At 34.8% G+C, this 18,222-nt stretch overlaps 1 protein-coding gene across 5 annotated transcripts in view; it reads right to left on the reverse strand.

The window, feature by feature from the left end:
* Positions 1–208: 208 nt before the first annotated feature.
* LOC131157573 (autophagy-related protein 18b) overlaps positions 209–18,222 on the reverse strand; it is a 60,571-nt gene continuing 42,557 nt past the window's right edge. For 3 of the 5 annotated variants that reach the window (XM_058111832.1, XM_058111837.1, XM_058111835.1), the window contains exons 9-11: positions 5,762–5,875; positions 4,792–4,857; positions 209–604 (exon numbers count right to left, since the gene is read on the reverse strand). In XM_058111832.1, the coding sequence (XP_057967815.1) occupies positions 463–604; positions 4,792–4,857; positions 5,762–5,875 (322 nt within the window). In that variant the 3' untranslated portion in view covers positions 209–462. Of the gene's footprint in view, positions 605–3,577; positions 3,634–4,791; positions 4,858–5,761; positions 5,876–18,222 lie in introns of all 5 variants that reach the window. The other 2 variants (XM_058111834.1, XM_058111833.1) reach the window with 2 other exon arrangements.

An 18,222-nucleotide genomic window follows, 5' to 3' on the forward strand; every position in this document is an offset into this window, starting at 1 on the left:
ACACACACACACACACAGAAGAAGGTTTAAATGCGTTCTTTCACAACGTCAGTAGGCATTTCAAATCCTCTCCACAGCTATCATCTACTATCAAGGCCAAGCAATTCAAAGGTATAATGTCTTCTGTATTTACAGTGTGCCCCTCCTTAGGCTTTTTTCATGCTACCAACAGCATTTTTGGTACAGAAGAATAGAATGGAATTAGAGGGAACAAAATAAAATTTTATCTCTTGATTTGATTACTCTTTATTCAAATTGTATTCCATTCTTTTCTACCTTGTTTCATTGCACAAACCAACACATGCCGTAAAAAGTCAGCAATTGTACAGAGAAGGGGTTGAACAAACGAGAACTTAAAAGCCAGCTAAATGGTATTCTTCATTGATCTAGCAACTTGTGAATTATAATCACACACTTCAATGGACGGGGAAATCGGGACAGGCGCGAAATGCAGGATCGTGTTCATGAATTGCTGGCATTACCTGGGATCACTCCTAAAAGATTGAATTCACGCTCCAAACTCCACGAGGACTCGTTTTGATGGTTGACAAGGAAGCTGTACTCCAAGAAGTAGCCATTATAGGTGATTATGTATATACTGGCTCTGGAAAAAAAAAAAAAAATGAAGGGAAAACAGAGAGAAACTTGAGTTGGCAGTAAGAGTAACATTTAATAGTACAGATAAATAAATGAAAATTGGCAAGAAAAATGACAGTTGAGAGAAGCAAGCTGACAATTATTGGAAAATGAGAACTCTAAAAAGTTCATGAGATATCCAGGTTCCATATTATCTTAGGAAATTATATTTGCAAATTTTTACCATCCCAGTGAGCGCAACTAATGCCACCATGCGAGAAAGATATGAGAGGGCGGTTCCTCCGCACAGGAATTTACAACCCACCAATCACACAGTACCACATAAACATCTGCACCCACATCACAAAATACCTCACATACATGGTTGCAAACACAAAATGGCATGTGTGATTGGTGGGTTGATGCGGAGGGGCTCTCTTTCCAAAATATTTCTCATGTAGGTCATCAGCAAATGATATGGAACAATAGCTCAAGCCAAATTTAACTTGCAAAAACTTGGGTTACACTTAGTTTGCAAAATGGATAAGATGGCATTGAACTAACCAGATATAATAGTCTACCGAGAAAAAAGAAAAAAGATAAAAAAGATAAAAAATGGTAGTCCATTTTTAACCCATTACCTTTTACATGTCCCAACAATAGAATAGACAAAGAATGACTATTCACAAAATACCTCGAACATTGGTTGAAATAATACCAATTTTTACAATGTCAATTGTACAAAATAGCATTGTCATTTTAATTGGACAATGGATATACCATTCTCAATCTATTCTATTATGTGAACCAAGCATAAAATCAATGGTAATGGAAATGGGAATCAACACAAAATTGAAAATTGTAATCATTTCAATGATGCCTAATGAGTCTTAACAAATGTATAGACCATGTGTTTGCATTTATGGACTAGTGGTCTTCACATTTAAATGAAACAGAAATAAACAAGAACAAGTCTTCCACGAAATTCTTAAGTCAGTTTGAATAACATTAGTGTATTATCTAAAAGGTAAGATATCAATTTTAGTTTTCAAAAAAAGACTAGGGCTATGTTTGGGAGCATAATTTTCGAGCCTTGAATTTGGGTTCGTAAATATGGATGAAATTCAGCACACTTTAAATTGCATTTTGTCCAAACCTGCACAAACCCAAATCTGAGATTTGAACTCCAAGTCCCAAACATAGGTCAGGGGATAAAAAAAACTTGATTAATGAAGCACATAAAGTGAAGAAAACATACTTCCTACATTATTTTTTATTTTACCATAATCATCTACTTGTTCAAATATGATGCATGACAAGTAAGGGAAAAAATCAGGAAACTTGATTTAGGTCAGGGTTTGGTAAAGAAATTGGGAATAAGTGAAATTAAGGCTAGAAAATTAGGAGTTCAAATCTGGTTTGGAGGTTAGTAACATAAGTAACAACGATAAGAAGACAACATCACACTAATAGGTTCAGCAATCACTCCTAAGACAAGAAGTCTCACTTTCTAGGGTCAAAGCCTTGGCTAAGATTGTTCAATTATGTCTCATACTTGTCAAATTGCTAACAGGTAGAAAGCATAAGATTTTAGCATGGACTTTGTGCTAGTTTTGCCGAAGGCAATTAAAGATCATTATCCTGTGTTAGTCGTGCACAATTGGTTTTCTAGGGCATATCATTTTATCCCTTGTTGTAAGACCTCTGATTCTGTTCATATTGCTAAAAATTCTCTTCAAAAAAGTGGCACATCTACATGGTCTTATGCTTACTGTTATTTCTCATTGTGACACGAAGTATATGAGCCATTTTCTAAAAACTTGGAATGGTGATGTAACTGGTAAAGTCACTGAGTTGGTTAGACCAATGATGTTACAGAGCATGCCACCCACACACACATGTATGTGCATACACACGTCTGAAAGAGGTTTTAATGATGATGGTGGTGATGATGGTGACTGTCATCATCATTATCATCATAAGGCAAACAAATATTAAGAGACGGTTTGATTTCATAAAAAAATTTTACTTAAAGGTAAGAGTTCAATTAATTCATAAAGATAATAAAAAAGGAACTGAGAAATTTTCATTGAATTCTAAAGATAAAAAGTTAAGAATTTAATAAATTATATATATCAGATGTCTGATATACATTATTTGTTCAGTTAATAATCAAACTAAGAGGGGTTCTTTGATAGTGCTTCTACTGAATCTTCAATTCTTCACCAGGTCGTGTCTTCAATTCCCACTAATGGCAGAATTGAAGTATTTTTTAGTGAGGGACCGGGTCAACTCCCCTAAATGGGGCCAGGTTAGGTTGAGTCACCCAAGTCCAGGTGGGCTGACTCTGGTTTGCATTATTTCCAGTTTCCTGGCCATACCCCTGCAAAGTGACCAGTTCCAGTGCAACCTGGTTGGGATCAGGTTTTAAAAAACCATGATATGAGCTACTTCTAAAGGTCTTTGTGGAAGATAATGAATAAAAAGCCTCATTTCACAAGTTCTTTCCACACAGAGGCCCAACAGAAGCTGTCAATTGAAGTTTAGGTAATTTCAAAAGGTTCTTTCTGGGAGATCATGCAACCAATCAGGTTTAAAATCTACCCTAGCTAAGTTTATATATAATAGCTCAGTTAATAAGTCAATTGAGACTGTTGTTGGAATTCAACCTTGTAAGCCATAGATTTGATTCCAATACTGTTCGAGTTGATCGGAAGATTTTGTGCCATATTAAGAAGATACATGATGAGGTGAGACAGAAAAATGCAATAGTAACCAGTATTACAATGCTCAACTCAAAAGTTTTCTGAAGTTAAATGAAGGGAACATGTTGATGGTGAGAATTAAGCCCAATCATTATTATTCATAGGGATAGTATAAGGATATTCAACTGAGAAGTGCAAGGCCTTAAAAGATTCTTAAGAAGATCGGCACTAATGCATGTGTTGGACCTGTCTGATGATATGGGAACCAATCCAGTCTTCAATGTGGAGGGTCTTACCACATATCATGGCCACTATGAGGATATTGATGGGTTAGAAGCGCCAACTCCACTTCCTACAATTCCAAAGTTGATGAGAGAGATCAAACATGTGTTAGATGATCATATTGTTTCAATCAGAAGCAGTGGCTGCTAAAAGTTTGTTGTCAAGTGAAAAGGTGCAAGTTAGATTAAACTTGGATTACTCAGACAGAATCTCAACAGCTTGACCCAAAACTTATATTTCAAACTCATCACAGCTGAGTTTCATCAATATGGGGAGGGAATAGAAATCAGCAATCAAAAGTCCAAAAATGAAACAAAATAAGGCAAAATTCTCAAGCTCAAGGCCAATTTGATGAGATGATGGGGAAGAGGCTTGACTTTGGGAATTGAATTGAGTTTTGAAGTGGAGCACTGTTCACTGTACTATAGCTGGAGCACAGTTTATGCGTATGGTAGCAAAATTGTTCACAAGGGTAGTTTGGGGTTATTTTATTTCACTATCCTAGGCTAAAGGGTATTTGGGGTCATTATTTTCTGTTCTCATAACCTCAATACAGCACCAGTGAGTTAAGCGGCTAACCCCGACATGAAGTATCAAAAATGAAGTCAGATATTAAATATGGCAGACAATGTCATACAGGAAAACATTTTTCTAGTCTCTAATGGAGGTGCATTAATTTACTATCTTCAATGAGAAGGCTTACGTTTGCAACAGTAAATACATCTTTAAGATTTGAAATTTATCAGACTTAAGAACTCATGATGTACGACCCATTGCTACATCAGTTCACAAATTATGCTTCTGGAAAATTTGTTTGCCACGGCTAGTTTTATGGTTCAACCAAACTGCATATTTCATGACTCATAAAAGAAGTCCCACTGGATCACATGGCTCTATGATATTACCATTCCTTTCTAGATAACAACTAAGATCATGCATAACACATCTTTCAGTATTTTCGCTGAGCTTCCTATTTGATTGATTTCCAAAATCAATTTGACAATAAAAAACCGCAGATCAATTAGAAAAAAGACAGAAGGAATGGGTGTGAGGAGAGAATGGGTGATAACAAATTTTCAAAAGCACAGCAAATATCGACAAATTCTAGTAGAGGAAAATGCTTTCAATCAGGTGAATTGAAGGAAAATAATTCATGTAGCCAATCCCACCTAGTGGGACTTAAGGCTTCTTCTTCTTGTTTTTGTACAGAAAATATCAACAAACTCACCTACAAGTACCAGATCCAGATGTGGATGTGTCAGAATCTTTGGTCACTTTGTGAATGACTGCATAGCTGCATCAGTAAAAACTTACATAGATTAATTTGCAAAAGGAAATAACTGCAAATGGGGATTTGTACATCAAAAAGTAAAATAAGAAATGTCCATATTAAGGTTGGTCAAGATCTGCAGGCAATCATGATTCATGATACACAAGAAAGAGAGGAGTTCAGATCAAACTGACAAACAATATCAAGTATCAAATCTCATGCTAATTTCTGGGCTCCCCAAAGTACACCCTAGAGTTTTGTTGTAGTTTGCAATTAAAAAACTTTTCACATTGCTTCTTAATAGTAATTGAATCTCTCTAAATCCAAATTCATATGAAGAAAACAAGAACTAAGGGTGTGTTTTGAGTACTTTAAATGATTTGCTTATCCCTAAACACTATAAGATTTTTACATGCACTCACACATGCACAAGGAGTATGAAGGAAATTTTACAGAAAAAAAAAAAATTCTTTGTACAATATGTATGGGAATTATGTCAGAAATTCATTTTTTTTTTTTTTTTTTAACATAACATTTATACTTTTGGGAACATTTTTGGTCATTTTCTTGATGTCTGAACATCCATTTAAAGGCAAAGGATTACTTGAGTAGTTTTACCACACACAAGCAGAAGCATCGTTTTCTTGACTTCAACTTTTTGCTCTTTTACAGAGGTCAGAATATATGCACTTCCGCATTAAGCACTTATTTTTCAAATTCTAAAACAGCATTCATCAGACCATTTCTTCCCCACAACCATCCAATAACAGATGAGCATTTGATAAAGCTGAATCCCAGTGAGATGTCCAAAGTATGCATACTCTAGAGTTATTCTGGAAGCCCACATGCTTACTGTTACTGCTATGATGTTTGTAGACAGTCCTTAGTGTTCTACTAGCAAACAAATTTTGTTAAATAACTGCCTCACCTTTTGACTTCTGCTGGAACAGCATTATGAAGCACATGATGATGAGTCAGATCCAATGCATCATTTACTGATCCAGGCATGATTGATGCAAGAAAATTACCTGATCTTCTGCTTCTAATAAGGATAAAGACAATAAAGGAGTGATCAGATTTCCCACAAATGTAAATTAAACATAGATAAAAGACAAAAATGGGTGATCGCCAATATGGATTTTGTGCATGCAACATCAGAATAACAGTATATATAGGTTTAGAAATAAAAACATCAATAAAGTGATTGCCAATAATCGTTATTGCAGTGCAAGAGTACTTCAAAGGCATTGTCCCCTAGTGTGTGTGTTGTGTTTTAACAGTTCTGTGACTGCTTCTCATCAACACTTTCACTGTCCTTTTCCTTGGAGCTTTCGGAACAGGCTTTTTCATATTTTTGGAGAAGACTAGGCCAGCCCAGAACTGCAGAAGATCTGTTGGTTCTCTTTTAGACGTTTTAGGAGTAAGGTTGCAGGTCAGTTGTGTAGTTGGGCAGTGTTTTCTGTTTTGTAGTGGATCTGCTTGGAATGGAATGCACGCATTTTTACCAGAAAGGAGCTGAATATTTCTTTGCTTCGTGCTTTGGGCCAGGATATGGTATAGGGCATCTCTATGGGCTTTTCAGCAGGATGTTTTAAGGGGATGCGTTTTTCAGATGAATGGTGGAACCAGAGAGTTCTTTTAGTTTGATTATGTTTTCTTCTCTTTCATTTTTTTCAGAAGGATTTCTCATCCTTCTGATTGCACTCTTATTCTAATAATATCTTCTTTTTAAAAAAAAAAAAAGCATCAATCAGATCAGCTTAGCAAAATGAATGACTATTTCTCTTTGGAAGGGGGGAAAATAAGGCAAAGGAATAATAAAAAAAAAAAAAAATTGAGTGGGTGGATAGAAGATTTTGGTCATCACACAAGGAACAAACCCTAGTACTCCAAATACAATTCATAACACTCAACCCTAATAAAAACCTTACAATTACATATTTGTAGTCCTAATATGCTTAGGAACCCAGCAAATAAAATTAGAAAAACTAAATAATACTAGGATACCTCTTCCCTAATAAATAAAACCCTAGAATCTACTAGATCTTTACCCAATAAAAAGCTATTATAGAAAGATGCTAAAATAAGAAATCCTGAAAACTATTAACTTACAAGATTGTCTAAAAATCTTCAAAATGCCAAACATGATGAATTTGTGTCGCAGACCTTAAATCTCACACTGCATCATCCTCTCCCATAACAACAACAATAAGCCTTAAGTCCCACTAGGTGGAGTCGGTTACATGAATCCTTTTCCGCCAATTCACCCGATCGAGAGAATTTTCCTCTCTTAGATTAAGAGCTATTAAATCCTTCCTCACTACCTCATTCCAAGTTATTTTAGGCCTACCCCTACCCCTTTTCATGCCAGAAATTATAACAAACTCACTCCTTATTACAAGCATTGCACTAGGCCTATGTTTCAAATGCCCAAACCATCTAAGCCGCCCCTCTCTTATCTTATCTTCAACTGGTGTTATGCCTAAATTATTGTGTATGTGCTCATTTCATACTTTATCTTTTAATGTTATACCACTCATCTACCTTAACATTCACATTTCAACAACTTTTACTTTTTGTACATGTTTCTTAGTTGTCCAACATTCTGAACCATAAAGAATAGTCGACCTTATAGCCGTCTTATAAAACTCTCCTATTAATTTTAAAAGTATTCTACAATTACACAACATACCTGATGCACTCCTCCATTTTACCCAAACTGTTTTATTTCTATGTACTACATCTTCTTCTGTTTCCCCTTCCGTTTGCATAATAGGTCCAAGATATTGAAATCTATTAGTGCTAATAATTTCTTGATTATCAAGTTTAACCTTCTCTTTACTGCTACTCCTTACATTGCTGAAATTACATTTCATATATTCTATCTCATTCCTATTTATCCTAAACTCTTTAGACTCTAATGTAGCTCTCTAAATTTCCAACTTAGATTCCACTCCACTCTTACTATCATCAATCAACACGATATCATTTGCAAACAACATACATCAAGGGATCTCATTTTGGATATTCCTCGTAAGTTCATCAATCACTAAAGTAAAAAGATAAGGACTCAAAGTAGAACCTTACCGATTGTGATTGGAAAATCTCTAGATTCCCCTCCTACAATCTTAACACTAGTCACTACTCTATCATACATATCCTTAATGACCTTAGTATATCAACTACATATCCCCTTCTTTTCTATAACACACAAAGGACTTCCCTCGGTACTCTATCAAATGTTTTCCCTAGGTTAATAAAAATCATAAGTTAGTCCCTTTTCTTTTTCCTCAACTTTTTCATTAAACTTCTTAAAAAATAAATAGCTTCTGTTACTGATCTCCCAGGCATAAGACCAAGTTGATTTTCTAAAATCCTTGTTTCTAGTCTTATTTTATGTTCAATTACCCTTTCTTATAATTTCATTTTATGACTTATAATCTTAATTCTACGATAATTATTACAATTTTGAATTAAACATCGCCCTCTTTTTTTTGTATAAATGTATTGACGTACTTTTCCTCCACTCTTCTGGCATTTTCTTGGTTTTTATAACAGTGTTGAATATATTAGTTGACCAAATATTTCCTTTATCCCCTAAACATTTCCAAACTTCAATTGGTATTTTATCTGGTCCTATAAATTGTTCACTTTTCATCTTTTTTAATGTCATCTTAACTTCAAGGACTCTAATTTTGCAAATAAATCTCCTATTTTAAGTCTTCTCCTCATTTCACTTTCAAATTCAATCGATCAATTTTATGTTCATTAAACAACTTACCAAAATATCTTCGCCACCTCTCTTTTATGTCTTTTTGCTCTAACTAAGACATTATCATTCTCGTTCTTTATACATTTCACATCACCTAAATCTTTGTATTTTCTTTATCTAGCCCTAGCAAGTTTATAAATGTCTTTTTCTCCTTATTTTGTATCTAATCTAGTATATAAAGTATCATAAGCTCTATGTTTAGCTTCAATAATAGTCTTTTTTACATTTTTTCTAGCATCTCTATATTTTTCAAGATTTTCTATATTTATACAATTTTGCAATATTTTATACCAATTTCTTTTTTTCTTAATAACTTTCCAGGCTTCTTGGTCCCACTGGCAACATTCTTTACTATCCAAGTATCTTCTATTTCAACATAAACAAAGAAATTCAAATGAGCAAAGAAAATTTAAATATTTCAGAAAATGATGACCAAGAAAATAAAGGTATTAACAAAATAGAAAAGGTTTATACTCATAAATGGTTAACGGAAATCAAAATTATCATTAATCAAGAATTTGTCCTAGAAGCAACCGCTCTAGTTGACTTAGGAGCAAACTTGAATTGCATTCAAGAATGCTGAACAATTAAACGCAGATAATCAAATTAAAATGGGGGTTAAATATAAGCTATCAAACGCTCATATCTACAACAATGATATTTGTTTACAAACTTCATTTATCATTGTTAAAAATCTAAGTCGACTTCTTATCTTAGGAACACCATTCCTCACCTCGATATATCCCTTTGCCACAAATCAAGAAGGAATAAAAACTAAGATAAATGGTAAAGAGATTTGTTTCAAATTCTTTAACCCAATAAGGGAAAAGAAAATCAATAGAGTCAAAGATAATTCAATAGTCAATCTTATTCAAAATAAGAAAATACATTAATTTTCTAAGTAAAGAAATTAAAAATAAAAAGATTAAAGAACGATTACAAAATCAAGATATTCAAAAAAGAATAACTCAATTAACAAAAAAACTTGAACAAGAAATATGTTCAAATATTCCCAATGCAATTTGGGAAAGGAAAACACACATTGTTGAGCCACCTTACGAAAAAAATTTCAACAAAAGAAAAATTCCAACTAAAGCTCGACCAATTCAAATGAATAAGGAATTACTCGAGTATTGCAAAAAGGAAATTCAATCTCTCATTGAGAAGTTGATAAGAAAATCAAAGTCCTCCTGGAGTTGCTCAGCTTTCTATGTTCAAAATCAAGCAAAAATAGAAAAAGGAGCACCAAGACTAGTAATCAATTATAAACATTTAAACAAAATTCTTCAATGGATTAGATATCCAACTTTTAATAAAAAAGATTTATTAGGAAAACTGCACAGTGCAGCAATTTTCTCAAAATTTGATATAAAATCAGGTTTTTGGAAAATAAAAATTGCTAAAAAAGATAAATACAAAACAACTTTCAATGTTCCTTTCGGACAATATGAATGGAATGTCATGCCCTTTGGTTTGAAAAATGCCCCCTCGGAATTTCAAAAATATTATGAATGATATCTTTAATCCTTATACTCAATTTGCAATTGTCTACAATGATGATGTGGTAATCTTTTTCAGAACCAATAGGTCAACACTTCAAACATCTAGAAAAATTTTTCAAAATTATCAAATCCATTGGATTAGTTTTATCTAAATCAAAAATGAAACTTTTCCAAACTCAGATAAGATTCCTTGGTCATGAAATTAATCAAGGAACGATCAAGCCTATCCAAAGAGCCATCAGTTTTGCTGACACAAGAATCAACTACAAAGGTTCTTAGGATGCTTAAATTACATAGCAAACTTTTTCTCCAACCTTAGGAAAATAGTCAAGCCTTTACTTCAAAGATTAAGAAAGAATCCTTCTACCTGGACAAATGAACACACTGAAGTTGTTAAGAAGGTTAAGACTCAAGTAAGAACCCTGTCTGTTCATAACATTCCACACCCTCAAGCCCTATTGATAGTTGAAACAAATGCTTCAAACAAACATTATGGAGGTATCCTAAAACCAAGATGGGAAGGCAAAAAAAGAATTGTAAGATTCTATTCAGGTGTATGTTTTGACCCTTAATTAAATTATTCAACTATAAAACAAGAGATTTTATCAATTGTTTTATGTATTCAAAACTTTCAAGATGATCTTTCAATAAAGAATTTCTTTTAAGAGTTGACTGCAAATCGGAAAAAGAAATTTTACAAAAAGATGTTCAAAACTTGGTTTCAAAACATTTTTTTTCCCGATGGCAAGGAATTTTGTCTAGCTTTGATTTTTTAATTGAATTTATAAAAGGAGAAGAAAACTCCCTTCCAGATTTTTTGACTAGAGAGTTTTTGTAGAACAATGAGCGCCCCGAATAAGCTAAAAGGGACAAGAACGCCCAATTCAAAATTCTGTTCAAAAGGAGATTATGCCTGATAATCTCAAACCCGCCTTCCTCTTCAAAAAGTCAAATTCCTAAGTCTCAATTTCCTCAAAAGAATTTATTAAGTTTACCTTTGATATCTTCCCCAAGATTTCAAATCCTTGAAGCAATCGAGCAGTCCCCTCCTCAATCTCCTTCTTCAAACTACCTTCAAGCTGCCCAGAAGACAAAAATCTCTTCTTCATCTTCTAAGTTTCCTTCAACTCCAGAATTCTCTTCAAATTTCATTAAAGCCCAATACATATCAAAAGAGCCTATGATCATTGTCTCGATCATAGAACCTCACTATTTTGGAGGATCAAACACCTCCATTGCCCAGAAAATTCTTCTTTTAGGACTTTCTTTTATTCTAGATGATTTTTTGAAAACTCAAAAATTCTATGGATTCATTCTTGGGGATTCAAACCCAATTACTTTGAAAAAACATTTTAACAAAGACGATTTGAATTGGATTGATTTCTGCACAATTCGAATTGAAAAGGTTTTAAGCCCAATGGATTGGAACATGTCAATGGCAAAGCAAAAACCATTTTCAGTGACGTTCAATCCCCAAGGATATTCTTACTACGACTATCAAAAGGCTTGGTATAATGCCTTTTATATTTGTAGTTTCAATCATTCTTGGTTTTTCAACTTTAAAAGAGAGCTTCAAAAAACAGTTTCAATTTGGTTTCTCGAATGGTAGATCTATTTCGGCACAACAGAACAGATCATCCCGGAGTTTGCCAAGCCAGGATTTCAATTGTTTCAACAGGCCATGAATTTAGAGGATAATTCTTTGGCATCTTTCAAATATTTTTTCTCAGCTTAACGTTCCTTGGATAGTTTGCTGGGATTTTATCAAAGTTCAAGACCACAGCTTTGCTCTCTCATTAGCAAGACAGTTTAAGATCAAATGGTGGTATAATTTCAACGCCGAGAGACTTCACTCCAATAATGTCAAAAATTGGATCAACCAAGTCAAAGGTTTGGCCGGGTCATCTTCAACAAAGAAGCAATCTAATTTCCTCACTAGACGAAGCCTGTTCGTAGCCAAGCTGGCAACAGCGGAATCAGATGAAGAAAGTGCAAGAATTTTGGAAGAATTCAAGAAATCTAGTCCTCAAAAGACTCATTCCTCATCAGCAGTGAATGATCCATTTCAAGACTCTCAAGATTTGTATGAATCGAATATTGATCCAGATATGTTTCTGTAATAATTGCAAGTCTCTTCAAATTATTTTAGTTGTTCCAGGCATTTGCAAGCGGATCCCAACCATATAGGGATGTCAGTCACTTCAAATTATTATTTTCAACTTTTGAAGATTCCTCTTTATCGGTAGACATAAAAGCAATGGTCCAAATTCATCCACTTCAATTATTGGATAAGATCGCCATCCAATGCAATCTTATCCGATCTCTTTATTATTATAACTTGTATAATGTTGTCAGGAGGGAATCTTTTTCTGCTTTTTCTCCCTCTATATATATTGTGTCATTTGTAAGTGAAGGGCAAGTTTTTTTTTTTTTTTTTCCTGAGTGTTTGGATGAACTAGAAGAAGTTCCTCTCTCTTATGTAATTTTGTAAGTGTATTAAGTTTGTGTTTCTTTTATGTAATCTTGTATTGTATTCTAAAATTTTAATCTTGTATTGTATTTTAATCTTATTTAAGTTTGATTTTATTTTCTAAAATATACCCTTAAAAAATATCCTGGGTAGAAAATGGTATGAGAGCCAAGTTCTATTTTCCTTGTTAACAAATTCATCTACATTCAAACTACACTAGATCGTCTAAGTTTGCATCTATCTGAAAGCCTCAAGCTTTGGTGTCTAGCATTGGTCAGCCAAGGAAAATCTGTTGGTCAGCCCGTTTGGTTTAGGGTGGTCTCGGTGGTGGTCCCATTAGAGAAGTTAGGATTTGGAAAAATGCCTTCTTAGATAGTCAACCTGTAGTTCAAATCAAAATGGATAAGTTAATTAGGAAACTAATTAAAATTTCTAATAGTAATAGAAGTGAAAATAATATGAAAAATATAGAAAAAATTGATGAAAGACTTTATGGACCTAGAAAGGTTGGGTGTGGAGATGGTGGAAGGAAATTACAAGGCGTTCATTGTTAGCCTGGTTATGCAACCGACCTTACGGAAAAGGATCTGGATAGCTCAGACGAAAGATACAAAGCTGGTAGAAGTTATGGAGGGAGTGCAGAATGGATTGAAACCAAATTTCAATATCTCAGATGACGGGGTGTTGAGATTTCACACCAGGATATGCGTACTGAATGATGCTGAGATTAAACGGGTCATTTTAAACGAGGCACATCGCTCGCTCTATACAGTGCGTCCACGTAGCACGAAGATGTATAGAGATCTACGAAAATCTTTCAAGTGGTCCAACATGAAAAGAGAGATCGCCCATTTCGGTCAGCAGTGTCTGACATGCCAGCAAGTGAAGACCGAGCATCAGAGGCCAACAAGACCATTGCAATCACTTCTCATCCCTAAGTGGAAGTGGGAGCACATTTCCATGGATTTTGTCACAGGGTTGCCATTAGCACTTTATGGACAGAATGCTATTTATGCTATTTGGGTAGTTGTTGACAAACTGACGAAGACTGCCCATTTCATCCCGGTTAAAGTCAATTATTCCATGGATAAGCTGGTAGAACCTTATGTTCAGGAGATTGTCAGATTGCATAGGGTGCCAGTGTCTATCGTTTCAGATAGGGATCCGCAGTTTACTTCCCGATTTGGAAGAGTCTACAGGAAGCGTTGGGATCTCAACTCACGTTCAATACTGCTTTTCACCCACAGACCGATGGTCAGTCAAAGAGGACCTGACCATCCAGATTCTAGATGATATGTTGCGGGCGTGTGTACTGGACTTCGGGGGTAGTTGGATTAAAATATCTGCCGTTGGTTGAGTTTGCACATAATAACAATTATCAGACTAGTATCGGGATAGCACCGTATGAGGCACTATATGGTCGAAGGTGCCGATCTCCGTTGTATTGGGATGAAGTTGGTGAGCGGCAGATGTTGGGGCCAGAGCTTGTTCAGCAGACTTCTAACAAGGTCAAGCTCATCAGGAAACAAATTAAAGCAGCACAGAGCCGGCAGAGGAGCTACGCAGATATACGCCGACGGGAGCTAAAGTTTGATATAGGTGATGCTATATTTTTTAGGATTGTTCTGATGAAAAGGGTGATGTGATTTGGCAGGAAGGGCGAGTTGAGCCCTAAATACATCGGGCCATTTGAGATCTTGTAAAGGGTCAATCCGGTGGCGTATAGGATCGCATTACCCCCAGCACTGTCTAGGATTCATGATGTGTTCCACGTGTCCATGCTGAGGAAATATGTTTCAGATCCTTCACATGTGATCAGTTACAATTCTTTGAAGCTCGGGACACTTTAGCATATAATGAAATACCGGTTCAGATTCTAGACAGTAAGGAACGGGAGCTACGTACTAAGAGGATTCTGCTTGTGAAGGTACTTTAGTATAATCATGCAATTGAGGAAGCTTCATGGGAATTAGAGACAAAAATACGCCAGAAGTACCCACGGTTATTTAGAAGGGCTCAGCGTTAAACAAGTAAGTATGACAGCTTAGGTAAGTTTGGTTTTGCATATAGGTTGTTTAGAGTAGGTTTGTTTAAATTATCGGTGTGTTTACGATTTTGGTATATGGATGGTCTTAGGGAGATTTTTATATGGCTATTGTAATCTCCTGAGACATGGTATGTAACCATGGTATTCCTCCGCCATAAATGAGGGTAGGTAATAAACTTGGGATAGGGCTGCTATGTGAGTGGCATCGGCTCTTCCTAAAGTCGGATCAGGAGATCATTAGTAATCCAGTGAATGTGATGGGAGTCGGTCAGCAAATTTCAAGAATGAAATTTTCGTAAGGGGAGAATGTAATAACCCGAATAGAAAAAAATAAAATAAAGAAATAAATAAACAAATAAATATATTGGAGGAGATATTTTTAGATATTTATATATAAATATCTTGGAGGAGATATTTTAAGTTACTTAAGGGCTAAGTTATATTTTTATTATATAACTCTCATTTCCTCTCTCTCTCTCTCTCTCTAAGTCCCCCGGATCACTCACAAGTTCTCCCCGATTCTCTCTCTCTCCTCCTGGCTCATGGGATCTTGTTTTCAGGCCTCGCTCCAAAAGTTAGGGTTTCATTTTTCAAGAGTTCCGAGTCGTTTTTCGGGAATCAAGTAAGGGGATTATATTATGTCAGTTACTTTTGCAAGTTTTAACCAATTGAAATACTGGATATGTTTATATATATATGGTTACGGCTTTTTCGAGGCTTTCGAGCCTAGGGTTCGGTTAAAAGACTTTATTTTCAAAACCAACCAATTAAATTCGAATATGATATTTTTGGATTAAAGTACTGGACTTTCTGAATGTTTTCATCGATTGAAAATTTGGGGTTTCAAACTGTAGGCTTGTTTTAATACGAATCAAAGGCGGTAGGGTTGATTATCTCCGTTTTTCCAGTACTTAACTACGTATCTATATTTTAGTAAAATAACAACTTGGAGATACTCATACCCCTATTTTCAGCAGTGTCTATTCTCTCAAGTAGTTATTTTATTTATGATTTAGCAGGTGAAAAATTGTGTGGCATGAGTATAGTTTTAATTGGCATGAATGAACAGGTTTTGTGTAATACTGAATTGTAACAGCTATGAGCCGAGATTAGATATGATGGCCAGGTGCCGATGTTAGTAAACAGTATATGACAGATATTCCACAGAATTACGAACAGTTTATATTTTATACAGTTTTATGAAAATGAATTATGATTTCAGTTTTAAGATGTAAATTGTCATATATGATTTTAGAGCCCTATGAATATGATGTTATGTTATGAGCACAGTACCGTAGCTATATGTTGGGAGATACTGCAACCATCCGTCTTAGAGAGAGTGTTGGTATTGGATAGTTGATTTTAGAGTCCTGGGGAGTACTCCCCAATGTAGAATTCCGGGACCCATCCGATGCAGAATTCTGAGTGACTCTCCCGATGCAGAATTTTGGGTATAGGGTAGGCACAATTGTACTTACTACTTAGTTATAGCCGGCCGGTTATATGCTAGGTTCAGCCCAAGGGCCGCATAACTCGTCATGGGAGGAAGCATGTCGTAGTAGTATGTGAATGCGTGACGACACTAATTCAGCAATCCAGGTTGTATCTTCTAGGCATATATGGGCATATTTACTATAAAATGGGCTATATTGAGCCAGAAGTATTTTATTATGAAATTATGGGTTTGCCGACAGATATATTGCAATACCGTTTCTAGAATGTCAGTTAAATGTATTTAAATGTTAACAATAATATGTGTACACAACAACTCATGCTAGCCACACACTGGTAATAATATAATCTGTCTTACTGAGAGGTGTCTCACCCTATCATACAAATCATGTTTCAAGTCCTTCAGGGGATCGAGTCTAGCGTACTGTTGGGCTACTGTTAGACAATCGATAGATATTGTCAGAGCTGGTGAGACATAAACAGTAGTTTTGTTATTTTGTGGATTGTAATAACAGGATATGGAATTAGTTATGTATGTATGTGGGAAATAGTTAGAACTCTGGTAAGTGTTAGATGTATTAGTATGTAATTTCCGCTATGTATGTATATGATGATTAGAATGGAACACTCGTTTCCCCTTATTTGGGCGGGTTGTATATGTATGGTATCAGAGAGACATGTATGTTATGTTTTTGTAGCATTCCGGACCCACATAGAGGGTCGGGGTGTTACAAGTGGTATCATAACAAAAGATTCTTCAACAGAAGAAGAAATGCAAAATTTATCAAAACAATTTAAGCAAGTTGAGCTTGATTTACCTTCTTCTAAAAATAAGATTGAAGATTTAATAGAAACAATATCTATTGAATCAGAAAAGTCATTTCAAACTCAAATAGAAGAAATTCAAACCATCTTTAATGGAGAGCCAAGTATTAACAAAGTACATTAGCAAGGTAAGAATTTCTATCATAAACCTACCCCTCCAAATCTTCAAATAGAAGAAAGACATTTTGTCGCTCATGCAAAATACAAGGGCGACACCTACTATGAATGGAATATTGATGGTCAATCTAAGCATCAAATTCTAAACACTCTTTCAAGAGATGATTATGGCATCATCGGCCTATAGAATCAAAAGTAATTCTAATCATCAGATTGCAATTGCCTTAACTATAGGATTCACTGGTGGATTAAAATGATGGTGGGACAATTATCTCACAAAAGCTGAAAGGAAAGAAATTTTAACAAAAGTTAAAATTGAATATCAAATTCAAGGAACTGAAACTGTAACTAGACAATCAGAACATGCATTTTCAACTTTAATCCTCGCCATCAACATCAATATCAAGAAAGAACTTCTGAAATTCTTTCCAATTTATCTTGTAGAAAACTTCAAGATTTTAGATGGTACAAAGATGTATTTTTATCTAAAGTATTTTCTAGAAGTGATTGCAATCAATCCTACTGGAAAGAGAGGTTCATCTTGGGACTTCCCATATTGTTTGCAAAGCAAGTTAGAGAAAGAATTAGGAACAAATATGAGGGATCAATTCCATACAAAGAACTGACTTATGGTGCAATTATCAATTATATAAACCAAGAAGCATTATCTTTGTGTACTATTATTTGAGATTGAATGTGTCCCTTCAATATTGAATATCCCTTTTTGATAATAATTCAATATTTTCACAATTATTTGAGATTGAATGTGTTCTTTCTACAATTTTGACAATTGATTTTGATTGTGGTTCAAAGGAATCTTTTTGATATATTTTTTCTATTTGAATGTTAGGAACATTCCAATTTTTGAGATATCTTTCAATATTATCTATTGAAAGGCAAAGTTGATTATTCAGAGATTGATTTTCTATTTGATCAAGTCTTTCATCAATTTTTTCTATATTTTCCATATTATTTTCACTTCTATTACTATTAGAACCTTTAATTAGTTTCCTAATTAACTTATCCATTTTAATTTGAACTACAGGTTGACTATCTAAGAAGGCATTTTTCCAAATCCTAGCTCCTCAAACGGGGCCACCACTATGACCACCCTAAACAAAAAGGGCTTACCAACAGATTTTCCTTGGCTGACCAATGCTAGACACCAAAGCTTGAGGCTTTCGGATAGATGCAAACTTAGACG

Source organism: Malania oleifera, chromosome 6 (assembly GCF_029873635.1).
Source record: "Malania oleifera isolate guangnan ecotype guangnan chromosome 6, ASM2987363v1, whole genome shotgun sequence".
Lineage (NCBI taxonomy): Eukaryota > Viridiplantae > Streptophyta > Magnoliopsida > Santalales > Ximeniaceae > Malania > Malania oleifera.